At 37.0% G+C, this 18,834-nt stretch overlaps 1 protein-coding gene across 9 annotated transcripts in view; it reads left to right on the top strand.

Moving 5' to 3' along the window:
- The window catches only part of CASK (peripheral plasma membrane protein CASK), a 296,314-nt gene that overhangs the window by 252,488 nt on the left and 24,992 nt on the right, over window positions 1–18,834 (top strand). For all 9 annotated transcript variants that reach the window (XM_031981919.2, XM_031981917.2, XM_031981916.2 and 6 more), the window contains 2 exons: window positions 13–177; window positions 1,629–1,697. In XM_031981919.2, coding sequence (XP_031837779.1) covers window positions 13–177; window positions 1,629–1,697 — 234 coding nt within the window. The remainder of the gene's footprint in view (window positions 1–12; window positions 178–1,628; window positions 1,698–18,834) is intronic.

The following is an 18,834-nucleotide window of genomic DNA, read 5'->3' as shown; positions in this document are numbered from 1 at the left end:
GCTTGCTTGCAGGGAATCACTTTAAAAATGAACGAAGATGGCAAATGCGTGGTAGCACGAATTATGCACGGTGGAATGATACACCGACAAGCGACTCTTCACGTCGGTGATGAGATCCGAGAAATTAACGGGATACCGGTGGCCAATCAGTCTGTCAATGCGTTGCAAAAGATACTCGTAAGTGTGATCAATATTGTCAAAATTAAACAAAGAAGTACAGTTAAGCTCATCGAAATCTAAAGTCAGAGTGTAAATCTCATGAGACATCTTTAGAATAATATTTCACACTTCCGATACTTGTAAACTGTGATTTTCTACGATAGTTTATACGAATAGTATGTAAACTTACAAGTAAAACTTTTCACACGGCGAATCAAGTAGCGTTTAGTGTCTCTCGCTGATGTTTAACACATTCCTTGCAAATTTATCTAACTGGCTGTATATCTGATGTTAAAATCTCTTCAATTCATTATTAATTGCTGGGTCATTAATGTACTGGATTATTAAAATAAAGAAGTGTATAAAATCGATTGGTTACATCGACAACGAATGTGTTAAACGAAAACTGTGAGTCCACTCAGTATCATCAACTCACTATCATCACTAGACAGCGGATCTTACAAAATCGAAATTTCACGAACTGATGTAAAGGTTGCTATTAACACTAGAACTACGTACCACTCAAAATGACTGGTTTCGATTTGTTTGTTTAGCAATTATTAATATCTTCGAAGCATTGAATATTCGAAATGATTTTGAAGATAAATAGCTTCACCAGAATACTATAACGAATGTCTGAAGAAATTGCAAATAATCTATTGTTACAATTTTTATAGGGATTGCATATCAATCGTATTAAATGCTCAATAGTTCTAGTGTTAAAGGAAATTTGATGCATTCTAAGTATTTCACTATTTCAATCCCTAACTATGCTATGGTCTCCGAATGTTTTCTAACACTAGAACTACGTACCAGTCAAAATGACCGGTTCCGATTTTTTAGCAATTATTGATACCTTAAAAGCATTGAATATTCGAAATGATTTTGGAAATAGATAGTCTCACTTGAGTACTATGATGAATATCCAAAGAAACTGAAAATAATCTATTACAATTTTTATAGAGATTACATATCAATCGTATTAAATACTCGGTAGTTCTAGTGTTAAGAATCTTGACGAGTTAAAAATTAAGCATTCTTGAATATTAGAAACGTTTCTGCATATCGGTGTTTATCCTAAATCATTAGAATACATTACGTGCATCAGTGTCTATATCAACACTAGGTTTGCGTTAAAAGAATCGATGCTCGTTTATTTAGATTGTGGAAACTGGAGATTCGATATTAGGTAATTGGTGTGCATGTCAGTGTGATCAATCAATATCGGCGTAAACATTTACAAAATAATATTTCTAAAATCCAATACGCGTGAATTTGACGCGTTCCGTAAACCTAGTGTTAAACGTCTATGATATATCTATAAATACAAGATCCTCTGTCTAATCCGATCGGCCACATTGGTAACAATTGTGTCGAGCCGGCCGCCATCGAAAAATCGAAGATTCGATCGATCAAAAAGTTCCCTTCTCCTCTGGAAAATTCTGAAACGGTTCTGCTTCCTGTTGCAGCGTGAAGCACGAGGATCGGTGACCTTCAAAATTGTGCCGTCGTACAGAAGCGCGCCGCCACCCTGTGAGGTACAAGTAAGCCCTAAAACCCAAACCCAATCCCAACACCTCGCCACAGCAAATAAAACAGCGAGCAGCGCGGCAGTGTCGACGAGCACCGGCTCGGACGCTGCCGCCGCGAAGCTCGGGAAATCGGTGAAAACCTCGTCGGCCACGACTAGCAAGGAGAAGAGTAGTAAGTCGAAACCATCGAAGAATAAAAGCTCCGCCTCTTCAACCGAGAGCACACCGAGGCGACGGTTGAACCCCTTGTCGGCGCTCAGGTCGCGGAAATCATAGATTGTAGGGTCGCCGACAGGTCATCGATAGGGTGTAACACCTTCTTCGTAGCTTTCCTGGCGCCAGTTTCAAGTAGAAATTAATAATAATCCGTTGAACAGCCTCCCGTCGACTTCCCTCTCTTGCGAGTACTGTACAGGGTGTTTTAGAAATATCTGTCACAATCACTGCATCGTAATCTTATAAACTTCGTCTGATGGAGATGATTCGAAGCAAGTGCTCGCGAAATTCATTGTGATCTTGAAGGAAAGGGTTAACGTTTTCGTTGTTGCATGGTGTTTTACTCAGTTTGGAGGTGAATGGTCTGAAAGAATGGGTCGGAAATTAAACTTTTGCACTCGGAAGTATTTCGCTAGATATATTTAACCCTTTGAACTCTGTATTGAGAATATAGGCGTGGATACTTACTGATGTTAATGCAAATTAGTTTGGCTAGCAGTTTTATGCAGTTTCTCGATCCTCATTTATGAATTGCCTTTGATTCGACGATGAGAATTTTTATTCTTTCGGTGTGATTGATCAGCGTGTGTTTCGTGATATTGAACACCATCTTTTTCATCGACATTTGTTGTTCCGTGCTATATGGAGTGAATAATTTCACGTGTATTAACCCTTTGAACTCTGTAGGCTCTAATATTACACCAGTTATAATAAGTATTTTAATGAATCTTAAAGAAACTACCCTAGAATTATTAGATTTTCCACACATCCGAATTTTGTACTAACAAGGAAAATAAAAGATCGAAGAAATGTTGAATTTCTAATTTTCGCTGGGAATATTATAAAAATTAGTTGCTGATAGATTACAAAACAACCTGGAGTACTAATTTTCTAATTAGATAAAGACGATGTTTTTTAAATGAACTCAAAGATAAATCACAAGTGAATTGAGAAACAAAGCTTCTTTATCCCAATATCTCACGCACCGATGTTTCAGGAATCTCGTTGTGGCCGCGGAAACATTCATTCGCGACAAGATCTTGTTCATTTATTTTAAACCGTCGCGATGAACGTTACTCAGCGTTTTTTTCCCTTCCCGATCATAATCTGTCGTAATTTTTAACGAATTTCCTGGTTCAACCCTTTGCACTTGGAAGTTTTCCATTAGAAATATTTCAACGTCTTTTGATCGAGGGAAATCACACTTACATCGAGGAACAAAGCTATTTTGTTTGAATATTTCACACACCGATGCATTATACATAGTTCAATACTAAATATCAAATTTTATAGTTCTACTGCATCGAATCAAGTGGTGACTGAGAGTCACTCGAGTGCAAAGGGTTAATAGTTCATCTGTAATGGGCCGTGGTGTCCAGTGTTTCCTGTTCAGCGAATATCGATTAGTTGGCACAGCGAGTGCAATGATTGCGTTTCTTTGTGATGCGAAATAACAAAATGGACGCAATTGGTACATGTCTTATGGTCTCAAGTTGGGTGACCGTTACTGTCATGGGAACTTCAACAGAAATTTGCAAGTAAATTATTTTTTCAGACTAATTACCTTCACAATGAGTAGAACACGATAAAACAATAAACAAATATTAATCCTTTTCTTCAAAGTCAGAATGAATTTTGCGAGCATTTGCTTATATACTTCATCAAATGAAAAGTGTGAAATTACGCTACGATGCTTTTGACATATATTTTTTAGACACCCTGTACAGCTGAAGTTAAGGTCGATACTAAAGTTTAAAACGGTTCGTATGGATTGAAGTTTTTTAATGACTGCCGGGGAACGCCCGAGCGCGGCTCGGCTCGTTCTTCTTCCCAAGTCTGTCGGCCAATTTTAGAGAGTTGAATATTTATTCTTTAGGGGAGAAACGAATTAAACATTTACCGATTTTTTAACAACGTAAGTAGGTTCTGCGGCTTAATTAGGGATACTCGGTGATCACTTCGTCTAACAGATTTTAGTGTATACGTACAGAATAAATTTTCGAGTCCGCAAGTTTATTATCGAATTTCTGCGGTGTCTACGTTGGAATTATGTTCGTTCGATTCTGCTGCGATATTTAATGGAAATTTGAAACTTACGACCTAGTATATACATATTTTGACCCCGTCGAATGCTTTATATATTCTCGAATTACTCGATCTTGTGCAATCTATGCAATCTAGTAAGTCTACGGTCCACAGAGAATTTTTTAAAAGATTGATAAATATATGAAATTATTACGGTTCGTGAAAAAGAACTCGAGAGGAGTGTAGTAAAATTTTCCCGTACGGATGATCTTGTTTAACGCGTTCCGTGCCAAAATTCCGGTTATATTTTGCTTATGAACTGCATTGATTTTTTCAATGAAATATTAGGTTATATTCAAGTATTTTTTAATTTTATATATTTTGATGTCGTTTCTTTGTTTTCTTGACCATGTGTCTTTACCCTTTGCACTCGAGAGGCGCCTTTCACTCGACGTTTGATTTAACCCAACGAAATTATAAAATTTAAAATTCAGTATTAAATTTTCTATAATCTACCAACACATGGAACATCGAAATAAAATAGTTCTTTATATTAATTGTAAAAAGTACCATTGATATTTCATCAGAAAAGAAGCAATATTTGTTGCGAAAAATATTCTCGAGTGCAAGGAGTTAAAAATATTTTTTTAGAAAAATTAACGTGTACCGCATGTGGTGCACGTGGCACTGAACGTGTAAGGGGCAGTTACGAATTTTTTTTAGCGTCATCGAAAAGTTTGTAGATTTAAAGAAAAACAGACTTTCATCTTCGAAATGTTAAAATTCTGTTACGTACTAGAAATCGAAGATGAACCAACACTATTTTCTACATTCATTTTGATAGTGCAAATTTTATATTGTTATATTTACAACTGCATAGACAGTTTAAACGTTCCTTTTATCTTCTAATAAATTTTCTTTACAGTGCTAGTTTACTACTAATACTCATTATTAAATATAAAAATCGCATAGTTTATATACAGAGTGTACGGAGCAATTGATTCGGATCTTAAACATTAAAGAAATGTGTAGAGAAAAGATAAAGGTTACTATTAAGTAAATCGTACGTTATTAATACTTTGAAGACTATCTTAATAGCTTTACATGCACGATTACAGGAAAGTCTGCTTAAAAGTGAATAATATATAGTTTCATTTGAGAGTAGAGTATTAATGCTAAGAAAGTACGTAAGAAAGTAATTCAATTTCGTTTTATATTATCTTCCGCTGTTTCCATGAATACGAAATTCACTCTGTATGATAATAAATACTCAATACGAAAACTTGAGATTCATGTTTTTTAGTATATTTTATACAAATATGATTCTCGTATTTACGAATCTCCTACACAATACTCAGTTGAATCGTAGTATGTTTATATTAGAAAATAATAATCAACCATAGCGAATGAGTAGCATTCTTAACAGTAAGAATTTTCATATATACTGTGATGAATCGATTTCGTATATCTGTGTAGTTTGCTTTGAAACTTAGAGTACATGGTATTCATAAATTAGAAAGAGAACTTAGAAATGAAATTAGAAATTCCTTGAAGTCCTCACTTTTTAGGAGTGATTAATTAGTAGATAGATCTGTTAGTATTTTTTTATATCGAGAGACACGAAGTAAGAGTCATATTTATTAGTGTCTCGATCGTTGACTGGTTGTTTCATTTAATTAACTAAACTACTTAGCGTCATAAATGTTTCGTTCACGAAAGGAGTAACCATAAAATAAGAACTTCATTCGTTCTACATAAATTTCTAAACGTTCGAAGTCATTAAATTTTCTTGTACAAATTTTTCTACCTCCGGCCACTTCCGAATTCAGGAAATTGGCCAATTAACCAGGATATTTTGAATATAACGAGTCCAGAGGACGTCGCATGATACAATCCGAGGTCAGTTGGACCAGTTTTAAGTTAATTTCAGTAAGCACGCGTCTGAATGCACTCTTAATTAACTCAGATTTGCCCGTGTTCTGGATTCATTTATATAATTGCTGATTCTCGCTGGTTCCATTAACTTCGTGATAAGTTTGCGAACTTAGATTTTCTTGCTTCGATTTTCCAGGATCAAGGCCACGCGAAGAATTACAGTTAATAGTTTAATAAATGAAATAACTTCTCTCTCGTTTACGAAAGCAATTATAATTGAACGAATCAACTTAAAGTACGCATTGGAAATTCTACTGAAATACAAATGAACCTTAACTCTTTGCACTCGGATGTTTTATTAGAAATATTTAACATTTCTTTACGAGGCGAAGACGATGTTCTTTGAGACTAATTAGAAGAGAAATCATTAGTACATTGAGGAACAAAGCTTATTCCAATGTTTCAAGTATCGAGGTATTATACAAAGTCACCTCTCGAGTGCAAAGGGTTAACGCTAAAATTACCGAGCACTTCAATTGGCTTTTGAAAATTTCGCTATAGAAACTCCAAGAGTACATGTTCAGACTTTAATTGATTTACAATTGAATTTGCGTGGTGCTAAATGAATTTCTTTAATAATTTCCCAGAGAAACATTTGTTACCTTTCTAATAATTGCAAAAAGAAGACATCAGTCATGGGTCGTTTGACCCCTCTGGTAGTTTCATTGTTAAGTGTTACTTTTAAATTTGCTTATTAACACGGGCAAAGGCTTACTTACGAGTTCATTTCGCGCGTGTGCTCTTCCGCATAGAAACTGAGAACAATTTGAACGAAATTAGATTCGAACTCAGAATGCTCTCTTAATAGTTGGTAATTTATACATAGTTTCGCTAAAGTTTGCGTAGCTTCAACATGAACAAGGGTAATTCGTGTAGTGGTTTACCGTGTACTTTGTGCACCGAAGGCCCGCCATTTCGATTTCACGTAGAATATATCCCGTGTTCTAACAGAACGTTGTTATACAATTAAATAGTGTCCCAGAGTATCAATAGCAGCACTACCGACCACCCAATCCGAGTTCCAAATTTATTGTATGAGTTTTAATTGCGTGGTCTAGAGCCGATCACGGTTTCAGTCTTCAAACACCGCCATCTTTACGGTCGGCGCTTAGTCTATGGTTTCAACTGATAGCGTTATCTTCTTCGTATTATTCGCAGTTCCTATTTGAAGATATACAATGTAACATTATTAATACAAAATATCCAATCTGTTTCATTTAGTTTTGTTATCCCAAACATTTGTTAAGACTCTTTCATTTTCTGTGCCACATTTTCGTTTTCACGCGAATCTTATACGATCTTTATCTAAGAGCTTTGACAGGATTCAGATTTATAAATCTGTAATACAGTAACCTGAATTTAAAAGAAACGAGTAGAATTGAATTCGGAAATGAATTCTTAACTACATTCTAGACGATTGCATGTAATATTAAATGTTACATAGAAAATTTACGAGATTTATGGAAGTAGGTCGTATAGTATACAATATGACCCAGGGAATAGTAAATTAGATGATAAAATAGCTTAGTACGAGAATTTTTATTTACATACATCCACACAGAACACCTACTAAAATAGGAGTAGCGAGTAAAGATAGTAATTATCGAAATTTGCCGATGTTGTTCAATCGCTTAAGTTACATCATAGAATTTCAAGTTCCGATATAAATGTTCGACCGAAGTAGATATAATTTCGAGATCTTTTTGCCGAGATGTATTCCCGCTCTCTGTACTCTCGAGAAACGTCGTTAGGAAGTGTGTACTCGTTACGATAATCTATAACGCGCGATAATCTTCTAACCAGATATATGAAGCTTTCTAGGCCAGGCGTAAAATAATCTAGGGACTCTTTAGGCAAGCCAAAGGAAATGAATCCCTGTTGAAAACCCTTTTCCGTCCAAGAACTTACGTAGTTACCTAGAATGAACGATAACTTGGCGCCAGGATGCAAAGGATAGTGATATTATAGAGCGTTTTTCAATTGTTTTGTATTGATTGCCGTGTGAATTTCCGATTTGACATTATCTTTTTCCTAGTGTCTTTAGTAATCATAGTTTTATTGTGATATACTCGTGCAGTAATGACTAATAACTAGTAGACAGTAGCAGAGCCTCTGTTATCCGGAGAAATAAAGACACATTGTTCGTTTAAGTACGTTTCGTTGAAGACAGCCTTTATACAGGGTGAATTAGATAAATTCATTATTTCGAATAATTGTCCTATAAGAAATCCTTGCGTTTAAATGAAATTCATTTAGATGTCACTATCACTTTTTTTCTTTATTCTTAATGCAATGATAATTTACTTTTCAGTTTTCAATTTACTATTCCATATTTTTTGGTTGTTACAATTGTCATAAGATTTTTTCTGATACTTCTTGTTCGTTTATCACAGATATCCGTCATACAGAATTCTTTATTTACAATTCTCTTTGATTAAGTCTTTCATTAACTCAATAGCAAATGGGAATGTTCGAATAACAGAGGTTGTTTGCAGCTGAAGATTCGTACGGCAGGTGCTCGTGTAATGAGCTTCTAAGTACATAACGACTCGAAAATAGAGACTCGTATAGTGAGGATCTCAGTGATACTTCACATTGGATTTTGCTTCTGTTTATCACCGGGGCGAGTTTGGGAATCGCTCGAACATCGTCGAACGAAACGGACAAATGTGAATTTCATGATTCAGTAAGCATCGAGGAACGGATGAAGCTTCATCGAATTCCGATGTCGTAGAAATTGATTTAATCAAAAGAAGCGAAACTGGGTCGGCGTAGATAGGTTATCCAAAAGGTTGCCCCTCGCAAGGAGACAGCAGAAACTATGATCCTGACGTTTTAATCAAATTTTTATCCAGGTTTAGGGGAAGACACTTCAAACAACTCTGCGAACCAGTGCGACGCACTCTATTCAGTTTTTTGGAAATACATTTTTAAGGATATGAATTAGTTCAACTTTTTCTAAGTCATCAAAAAAAATTTTTTTCGTCGCACGGAAGAAGGCATAGGTATCCATCTTTCAAAATTTACAAAATTTTGTCAATTTACCAATTAAATCTTTTAATTTAAATTTCGCTAACGACAAATGATATTAGTAATAATAACATGTACCTTGTTTTATTGAAAAACTAAGTTGCCAATGTCGAAATATGAAAGTTTGAGAAAATATTTTAATTTACTAATCAAATCTTTTAATTTAAATTTAAATCACGCTACGACCAATGCTATTAGTAATAACTTGTATTTTGTTTTATTGAAAAATTAAGTTTCCAATGTCGAAATATAAATGTTTGGAGAAAATATTTGGAGGAACTATTTGACAACTGAAATTCTCAAATCTTTAAGAGTTCACTTTGAGCGGTTGAAAGATGCGTCTTGCTATTCGAAAGAATCGCTTTAAGTATCTTTCACTGAGCTTCTAAAAAATTTCATTAAAATACTGGAAGTCGGTGCAGGTTCATGTCAGCTTCGACATTCTAAAAACGAATTTCCATATCGAAAGATGGGGATTCCGCGATTTTCTTCCTCGAAATGGCGTTCGACAGATGGATTACCAATTCGAATTTCAAGCGTCAGCGAAATCTTATTTGAATGGAAAACCGCGCAGTAAACATATTCGCTTTTTATTTTACCGAATGCTGTCCTTTCGAAATAATTTATAGTTCTCGAAACCGAATGTTTTGTGTTTTCTCGAGCGGAATTACTAATAAAAGAATATATACGCTGAGGAGTTTGCTGAAAGCAGAGTTGATCGTTACCGAAGTGTTTTATAAGGTAAATAACTGAGATTACTTAAAAATATAATAAATCGTGTTGAAATATGTGATAGAATTCGTTGTTATAGAACAGTGTGAGCATAATAAAGAACGAAGAAATTACATTTAAGGCTTCGCATATAATATCCAGTGAGTTCTCGAGAGAAATCTATGAAAAAGATAATCGATGGAATAGAATCAGTTGCAGAATAAATATAAATATACGCAGAACGAAGCTCAGGACTTGCATCATCAAGTCACTTGGGATTTATTTCGGTTTCATGAATTTGTCTCGCTAAAAGTCAAGCGAACAGTGGGAATCATATTTTTGATGAGCGAAGTCTGTTTATATTTTCGAGCGTATACGATGATTAATTAATCGAAGTCAGTGGAAGACGGTTTTCACTTTTTTCCCGTCGTTACACGTTGCACACGAACACACACACACACACGAACACATACAAGTACACATTGATCACGAGATATTACACTACCCGAGGAAACAAAAGGAATAATTTGTTTACTGATTCATGTACCGAAGAAAGATTTATTGAATAACAACTGTTTTGTTTCAGTATCGATTTCTTTCTCCGTACTTGAACAGTAACGTTTGTGAGAAAAACGAAATTGTTCATTCTTTCAGCTTAATACTGGTGTTATTTCAGAATAAAATGATACTTTGACACGTTCTCACATGTGCAACGCAAGACAGAGTTAATGAGATCAAGTGTGTTAGAATCCCGTTACTACGTGTGCGATTTGCGACGCGGAACATGCTTAGGGCATTTTAAACAATTGTTCTTCGTAAATAATTTACTTTGCTTATTGTTACCCGTTAAATTCTGACCGCGTGTCCATTGCAAAACTGTGAAAGACTATTCGAAGTATTCTAAAAGATTAATAAAAATTCTAATTAGTTTAAATTTTCTTCTTATAATTATTCAAGGTTCTGTTACTATTATTTCTTCTTGTAAAGCTATTAATTTCTGCTTTGAATCTTTTTCTATATATATGTTATACATATATATTATAAATATATATGAAGAAAAAGATGCAAAGCAGAAATTAATAGCTTTACAAGAAGAAATAATAGTAACAGAACCTTGAATAATTATAAGAAGAAAATTTAAACTAATTAGAATTTTTATGAATCTTTTAATTAGAATACTATAGAATACTATATATATATATATTTTTAGCAGTAAAGAATTCGACAATTGACAAAATCGAATGCGACAAAGTAATTTAAATAATAAAAGTACCGATAATTAAAAGAACGAATCACATTAAAATGCTTAAAATGTTTCTGAGCGTGATTCGCGTCGATCGTTCGCACGCGTGGCAACGATTCTCTCGTTCATCATATTCGATCGCAGTTTGTTGCGTGAAATCCGTGAAACGAAATTAATTTGTACATTCCCCGACACGATTTGTATTCATAGCGATTACAACGGTGCCAAAAGTGGCGAATATTCCGATTTCGTTTGTCACGTTCTTTTCCGCGTGTTCGATCGATAACTTTGCGATCGTTCGGCCGAAAAACGCAGAACGCAAACGAACGGCATTTCACGGCAGCGGTAAACGAAACGAGAACAATGCTGTCGATTGGCTGCCTAACCGAAAAACCCGCCGCTTCGCGAAGTCGGAATGAATACTCGCTCATGGAAATTGTAACTCGATTTCAGTTTGAGATCTTTCGATTGCAGTTTGTTTCTCTGTAAGATACTTTGAAATGTACATATGACCCGGTACACAATTTACACGTTGTTTCTACCTTCAAAACGCACAAACACTCGAACACCCAAACACACACACACACACACACACACACACACACACACACGCAGACACATAGAAACACAGAAACACGATGTTCCCTGTCCCCTCTTCCGCTTCACGTATTACGTATGTTTATATACATGTATATATTTACATAGAATATATTGGTTGTTTCAATAATGTGTTTATCTTGCGTAGCATGGGAAAAGGTGATTTTGTGATGACGAAATTTACACGAGGAGGGTTTCATTTGTTCCTTTAGAATCTAGCCGCATACGATGTCGATGCTGGGTAAACGAATATACATTAAAATATTAAACGTGTTATTGTATTTACGAAATCATTTTTAATTATGCAGTATGCCTTTCACATTTCGATGCCTTTTCTTTTATCGGAGAAGCTACTTTATTCGAGAAGAATTTTTGTATGCAAAAATTGCTTCGTTGTGTCTTGTTCAAAAGTAACTGTTATTTTCAATAATACACAGCATCGAAGAGTACACTCGTTAACTCGAAGATACATCGAGTTGCCCGCCTACTAGATATCTCATACAATTATTTTTCTTTATTTTCTTTGAAAGCTGCAGCATCTATTGTTCATTTCGATAATGAATTCGTACAAAATTTCAGTCCGAGATCACATGAAAATGATTTCTATTGGTTTAACCTTTCTATATTTGTTGCCTCGAATCTTTAAGAATATTTTTTTTCACAGTTGCTTAATAAAAAGTACTTGAAACCTAAACATAGTAAGAAAAACAATGAAAATATTGGAAACATAGAATGCTGAAGTTTTGTGCGGACTTCGTATTCTCGAGACGATAAATAAATGTTATTTCGAGGGGCATCACGTTATAACGATGACAGCAGATATGTCGTTGAACTAAGTTGAACGACATTATCGTGTAATAATAGTTATAGCACCAAGGTGTGACATAAATAGTACAATGAATCAGCAAGTGATTGCTTATCCAAAAGTAAGTCAAACCCACAAATAACGCGAGCTTCCGCTTCACCGAGTATTACCGTTAAAAATCAAATTTCTCATATACAGTATATTTCGATGGTATGCACCGAGTAACATTCACCAAAGCAATTCGTTGCAGTTCAAGCTACATTGTTAATTAATAAATAATTCCCAATGCTACCAATTTATTGCTTAACAAGGTGGTACAGCCGCAATCGAATTGCGAACTCCGAACGGTCGTTCCAACGAAATAGAATCGCGCTCGTGAAAAAACGCGAATAATCAAAAACCTTCGAAGCGATATTCCAAAAAAAACGAGTAACCCATACGAAGAAACGTTACAACCTTTATTTGACTTACTTTGTCACTTCGAGCTTACATACCCAAAAACACGAGAGCAAGGAAACAACAGAGAACACGTTGCATCCTTGACGAACACTCGATAAATGCAACGTGTACACAATGACGCCGCGAATGATGAGAATCCAACAAACACACAGAGAGAGAACAGACATACAATACACGCATACGCATAAGGTAGTAAATCCTGTAAAGCTCGTTGGCCACTTTTCAACCGGACGCGAATTTACGACTCGTGTGAAAAAAGAGAACGAAACAAGAAGAATGAAAACCAAAGAAAGAACGGAAAGAACGGTGTTTTTTTTGACATGCGTGTAACTATCTGCGTTTCGCATCGACGACTCTTGAATCGCGGGCTGACGAGTTTTCAAAGTTTTGCGACTCCCGGGGCCCGTTCGCGCGGCGCAGCGGATCCGCTGCTAATGGATATAATTAAGTGCAATCACGTTGGTCTGTATCAGTGAGATTTACAAAACAGATGAAACGAAGGCAGAGCTGAATAGTCGAGCGGTGTAACAAAACGCTTTGGTCGGCGCTTTCGAGTCCACGGCGCGTTTGCATGTTTCTCTATTTCTCTTTATCTTTCTCTCTTGCCCCTCTCTTTCTCTTTCTCTATCTTTCTATCTGATTCTATCCCTTCTCTCTTTCTCTTTCTCTCTCTCTCTATCTGTCTGTCTGTCTCTGGATCCACCTTTTTTATATTTCTCTCGGTCTTCCTGTCTTCCTGTCTGGTCGTACAAAGAACGTCCCGTTTCACTTGATCCACTCTCTCGAACGTCTCCGTTACCGTTGACGATGAAACGAATCGAACGGAAGTTTCTAACGAAGATTAAGCGACCGAACGTTGCAGTATATGGGCCGGAGCGAGCGAAGCCCGGTACATCGTATTATTAGCAGTTCCGCGGCGTCTTCTTTTTGCCGAACTTCGGGCGGAGTCAATTTGTTGCCGGTGAAATCGACTAAATTCAATGAACAGGATATCTGTTCGTACGTTGCTCCGTCGTCCGCGACCGCTCGCGTGTACGATGATTTCATTGGTGTTTCGCGGTAAAATATTTATTTAGAGCGGATTGCATTCGCGGATCGTTGCTCGAGTAACAGTTGAATTCTGTCCGCGGAATATACGGAACGTGTTCGTTTAACTTTGGGACACCCTGTGCATCGATCGTGAAATTTATTACTTTCCGCCGATGGTCGTCCGAGGAAGCTGCGAGATGATCGCCGCTTGTAAAATGGAAGTTCTAAGGAGAAACTTGATATTCGAACACGTTGAATTTTATTCGAACTCGATCATCATGAAATCGTAACACGGAAATCATCGTAGTTTCGAAATTTGTGTCCACGAGATTAGAGAAACCGAAGAAACGTTCCGTCTAAATTTCAGAAAGATGTCGAATCCGTTTTTTACAAACGAAGTTGTTCTGTGCAACGGATACAGTTACAAGTTCGCCAGAGAAGTTACACGTGCTATAACGATGAAATATTCTGCAAGTTTCAATCACGCGGACCTGTCTATTGTCACTGGCAGAGTCGCGATGGTCTCGAACGTTCTTGGCCACGAGTGAAAAAGAGAAGGATCTTAATTTAACACATTGAGCGGGATTCTGTCGCTTGAGCGCCGACCTCGCAATAATGCGGATTTCTGGATTTGACGAATATGCAATTAAAATGTATAATGTTTCGAATATTTCTTTTGGCTACTTATTGATTAGATGAAGAATGAATTGTTCGGGCTAAGTGACCGATACGTTGCCGGCGCTCAGGCAAATGTCTCCTAACCCTCTATGGGCCGAATTGTTGTTCATGATTGTAACAAAATCTATATAGTACAAAATTAATAAATGCGAATTAACAATGTATTCGACAGTTTCCATAATCTCATCAAACGAATATATTTCATAACTTCCAAGTTACGACTTTAAACTTTCAGGCCTGGGCATATAAAAGTTGCAATTAACCGATTACTTCATTTTATTCAACAGCTTGAGTGCAAAATCAAATATTTCATATCAATAAAATCAAATATAATAGTTGACTCCAAAGTTACATTGGCCCACGAAGGGTTAACGCGCTCAATGTGTTAAGAAACCTTCGTGCGGTGTCTTCGACGACAGTTCCGCAAACCACGTTTCCCATCGGCCAGCGTAGTCAAGTTAATTGGGACAGCCTGTGCAATCTCCCTCTCATTCTGCGTTTTATCTTCGTGTATTCTTCACATCTGTTTTCTCCCATCTCTCTACTCGTTTTTGATCTACGTTTTTTGCTCTTTTCTGTTCTGATTGTTTCGTACGGTCGGGTCCGATCACCATGTACCGATAGACCAAGTAATATATAATGCGGTCCGAGTTTGCGTAAGGAATGCACCTTTCGTTACAACATATGTTGGAATGTTGTTTGTTGTTTTTTGTCGTAAAGAAGCTTTTGTTACACCCCTCATTATACCCTCACCTGCATGAAGGATATCTTTGCAAATGTTGAAAGCTTTCCTTTCTGACCGACACACACACATGTATTCTAGTTCTCTTGCATTGTGGTTTTGGTCGGCGCATATTCCGCAGCGTACCGTGACACATTCATCGCTGATCGCTCGAGCGAACGATTTTTCGATCTGTCGGAACCTCTGGATCATCTTCATATCCTGCAACCCGTGGCGCACACCCGAATCGGTGGTTCAATTGGCGTCTTTCGGTTTTTCTTTTCGAGAAAATGTTCCTATTTTCTTGATGTACGTTGCTAAAGAATCTATAGGTATATTAAATTAATAATAATAACATAATAGAAACCCGTATGGAATAATCTAATATTAAAAAGAAATAAAAAAGTACGTTCATTATACATATAAGAAGCTTCTATTTAAAGTGAAGCTTGTCAAGTTTAATTAGGTTTCATCGATAACGCGCTCCTATTTCATCAAATGTTTCAATTGTTTCAATTCCAATCATTCAAGTTTCTATTTAAAGTGAAGCTTGTCAAGTTTAATTAGCTTTCATCAATAACGCGCTCCTATTTCATCAAATGTTTCAATCGTTTCAATTCCAATTCTCAAATTCATCGACAGTAATCTATACTGTGATTAAAAAACGATTGGACTCTAATCTGCGTATCGGTAACATTCGACATGGTTTCGTCCGAAATTTCTTCGATCCGAGGTCACGCGATACGCGTATCTGATCATAGTCGCATCGCATTCGAAATCAATTCCCCTGAAACCTGGCAAACGAATGTCGTTGAGCGTGCAAATATCTCTGAACATGCAGCTGAGGGTAGCAGTACACGATGAATCTTACGTTCGCTGTTCGCACGGATTAACGCATTGCGTACCGGTAACGAGTGCAACTTCGCTAATTACCACAGCATTGAGAAAAATATGAAATTTCATTCGAACTGATTGTCTATTTAAAATATATTCCATAAGAATATATCTGAGTTTTTGAGAATCTCACTGAAAAAATTGCCATTCAATTCAGTTTTCCGATAATTAGCCGGTACGCGACGCGTTAAGTTTCACGATGTCTGAGTAGCAAGATTAACACGTTCTCAGGGAGTTCGACCGGTCGTTTTTCACGTGGCCGCAACACAACAACGATTGCTGTAAACGATTATTGTAATGTACAACGTGTTTACCTCCCCTGTACCCGAAACACAGACGTCAATCGTTCACGCCGATACTTAATGAAAGCTGATCCATCTCCGGTAATCGTGGACGCTGTGTCGTCACGCGGCTCGCTGTTTCTTGCACTTCGCCCCTTGAGCTTGTTTCGCAGAAACAGGAAATAGATTTACCGATTCAACTGTACATTCTGATTCTTTGGAAATTTATTCTATTTGTATGCGTGTTCATTGTTGACCTCATTTGTCACCAGTTTTTAAGAAAGCAAGTCAAGAGTAATTATAACTTCTTTTTAACGAAGTATCATTTGAAACGTTGAAACTAGTTTTTAATGCCAACTTGCAGCTGAACCAGTAGTTTGAGGACATTTTTAGGCGATTAATGTAACTTTTTTAATTGCTTCGTACGGTATATCGTGAATTGTTATGCAAATTTAATTATACAATGAACTACGTTTATATTATAACCACTCTCTTTAGCTAAATATTTCGCTACCCATAAGAAACTACTAATCGATGCATAGTTAAATTTTCAAATGTCTTACTCTCGTTATTCTCTATGTAAAGGAGTCATGGAAAAGATAATGGAGTTCGTTAATCTCTTAAAAAAATTCTTCGATACACAATCGTCCTCATCGAGGTACAGTCATTTCGAAAATAATTGAAAACGGTCGCTTTTTACTTTATCACGTTAAACAGTGTATTTGTTGAAAGCAGGTGAACGCTGACACGCGAAAGAATCGTAACGACAGCTCTCGAAGCTATTGGTTCGCCGAGGTTCCCGGGTCAGCCATAAAAATTCGATTCCTGATTTCGTTGTATAAGTGTGACGTTTTACGTCTCGGTTTGTACATAAAACCCATACTCGTATGTACATAGCTTTATGCTCGTTTTATTCGGCGGTCTGGTCCTGCAACACGTAGAAATCGCAATCGCAGATTTAAAAAAAGAAAAAAAGAAACTATAAAATCATACTGCGACAGCAACACCACGAAACAATCTCCTAAAAACACTCCTACTACGTGTTTCGTTAATGTTTAGTGACAGCGTGTTTAGAATTTTTGTAAGGCGTTCGAAAATGTATCGAAGAGACGTATATACAAATGTTACAACGAAGATTAAAGGTTTATCGATATTATACACGCATATACGCGTATTATACATGTATATCTATACACACACACACACACACTCACACACACACACACGTATGTAAGTTGAAGTGCTAATGTAATGGATCCCGGTATGTGCGTTTAATTTTACACGGTTCACGACCGCCCTATTACACCGTTTCGAACGCTCGGAACTCGGAATCGCACGAAACAGGCGTCGCATTGATCGAGGAACTCGAAACTCGAAAACACGAGCGTCGAGTAACGGCGAACGAGGTCGAGAAGATAAATTCGATTCGAAACGAAGCGAAAATATATGAGGAACAGAGATCAAACGCGCGATCGATATTCCGCGAGGAGGTTTGGAACACCGTGAACGAAATCCAGCTCGCTCGTGATTGATCGTCCCTGTTTTGTGCGAGAACGTACACACATGTACACGTATACATACACCGTTTTCACCTTTTACCAAGCCACAATATCTCAAGCAACCGGTATCACGATCGGCGTGCCCTATATTTTTTACCGAATCCGTAGCAATCCATGCATACACTACTCGCTCGCTTGAGATAACGCTGCTCAAACCTAACATCCAAGTAAAGACGAGTCGCATCGACGTTGGAATGATCCTCTAGCCGGCTCTAGCGAAAACGTAAGTGTCCCCCGGTGCCCTGGGCCCCGGTGGACGTCGAACCGTGCAACGACGATTACCGATTGTACCGAGCTGTATCCTAAGTCTTTCTTTCTGTCTCTCTCTATTTCTCTCGCTCTTCTGTCTCTACCTCTGTCTTTCTGTTTCCCTCTCCCTATAGTTTTCTTGCTCTCTTTCTATTTCTAGCATTCTCTCTGTCTCTTTCTCTCTATTTCTCTGTTTCTCTCTGTTTCTCTCTATTTCTCTCTTTCTTCCTGTTTCTCTCTATTTCTCTCTCTGTGTCTCTTTCTCCCTATTTCTCTCTATTTCTCTCTATTTCTCTCTCTGTGTCTCTTTCTCTCTATTTCTCTCTCTGTGTCTCTTTCTCCCTATTTCTGTCTATTTCTCTCTATTTCTCTCTCTGTCTTTTTCTCTCTATTTCCCTCTCTGTGTCTCTTTCTCTCTATTCCTCTCTATTTCTCTCTCTGTGTCTTTTTCTCTCTATTTCCCTCTCTGTGTCTCTTTCTCTCTATTTCTCTCTGTGTGTCTATTTCTCTCTATTTCTCTCTCCGTGTCTATTCCTCTTTATTCCCCTCTCTGTGTCTCTTTTTCTCTATTCCTCTCTCTGTGTCTCTTTCTCTCTATTTCTCTCTCTCTCTCTCTCTCTCCCCCTGTATCTCTCTCTACAAATAATCGAACCTTCCCCTTTCTCTCTCTCTATTTCTATCTCTGCTGCGTGTGTATAACGTCGCACGCGA

Source organism: Nomia melanderi, chromosome 3, assembly GCF_051020985.1.
Source record: "Nomia melanderi isolate GNS246 chromosome 3, iyNomMela1, whole genome shotgun sequence".
NCBI classification, from domain to species: Eukaryota; Metazoa; Arthropoda; class Insecta; order Hymenoptera; family Halictidae; genus Nomia; species Nomia melanderi.
This window is presented reverse-complemented; position numbering and strand designations above follow the sequence as displayed.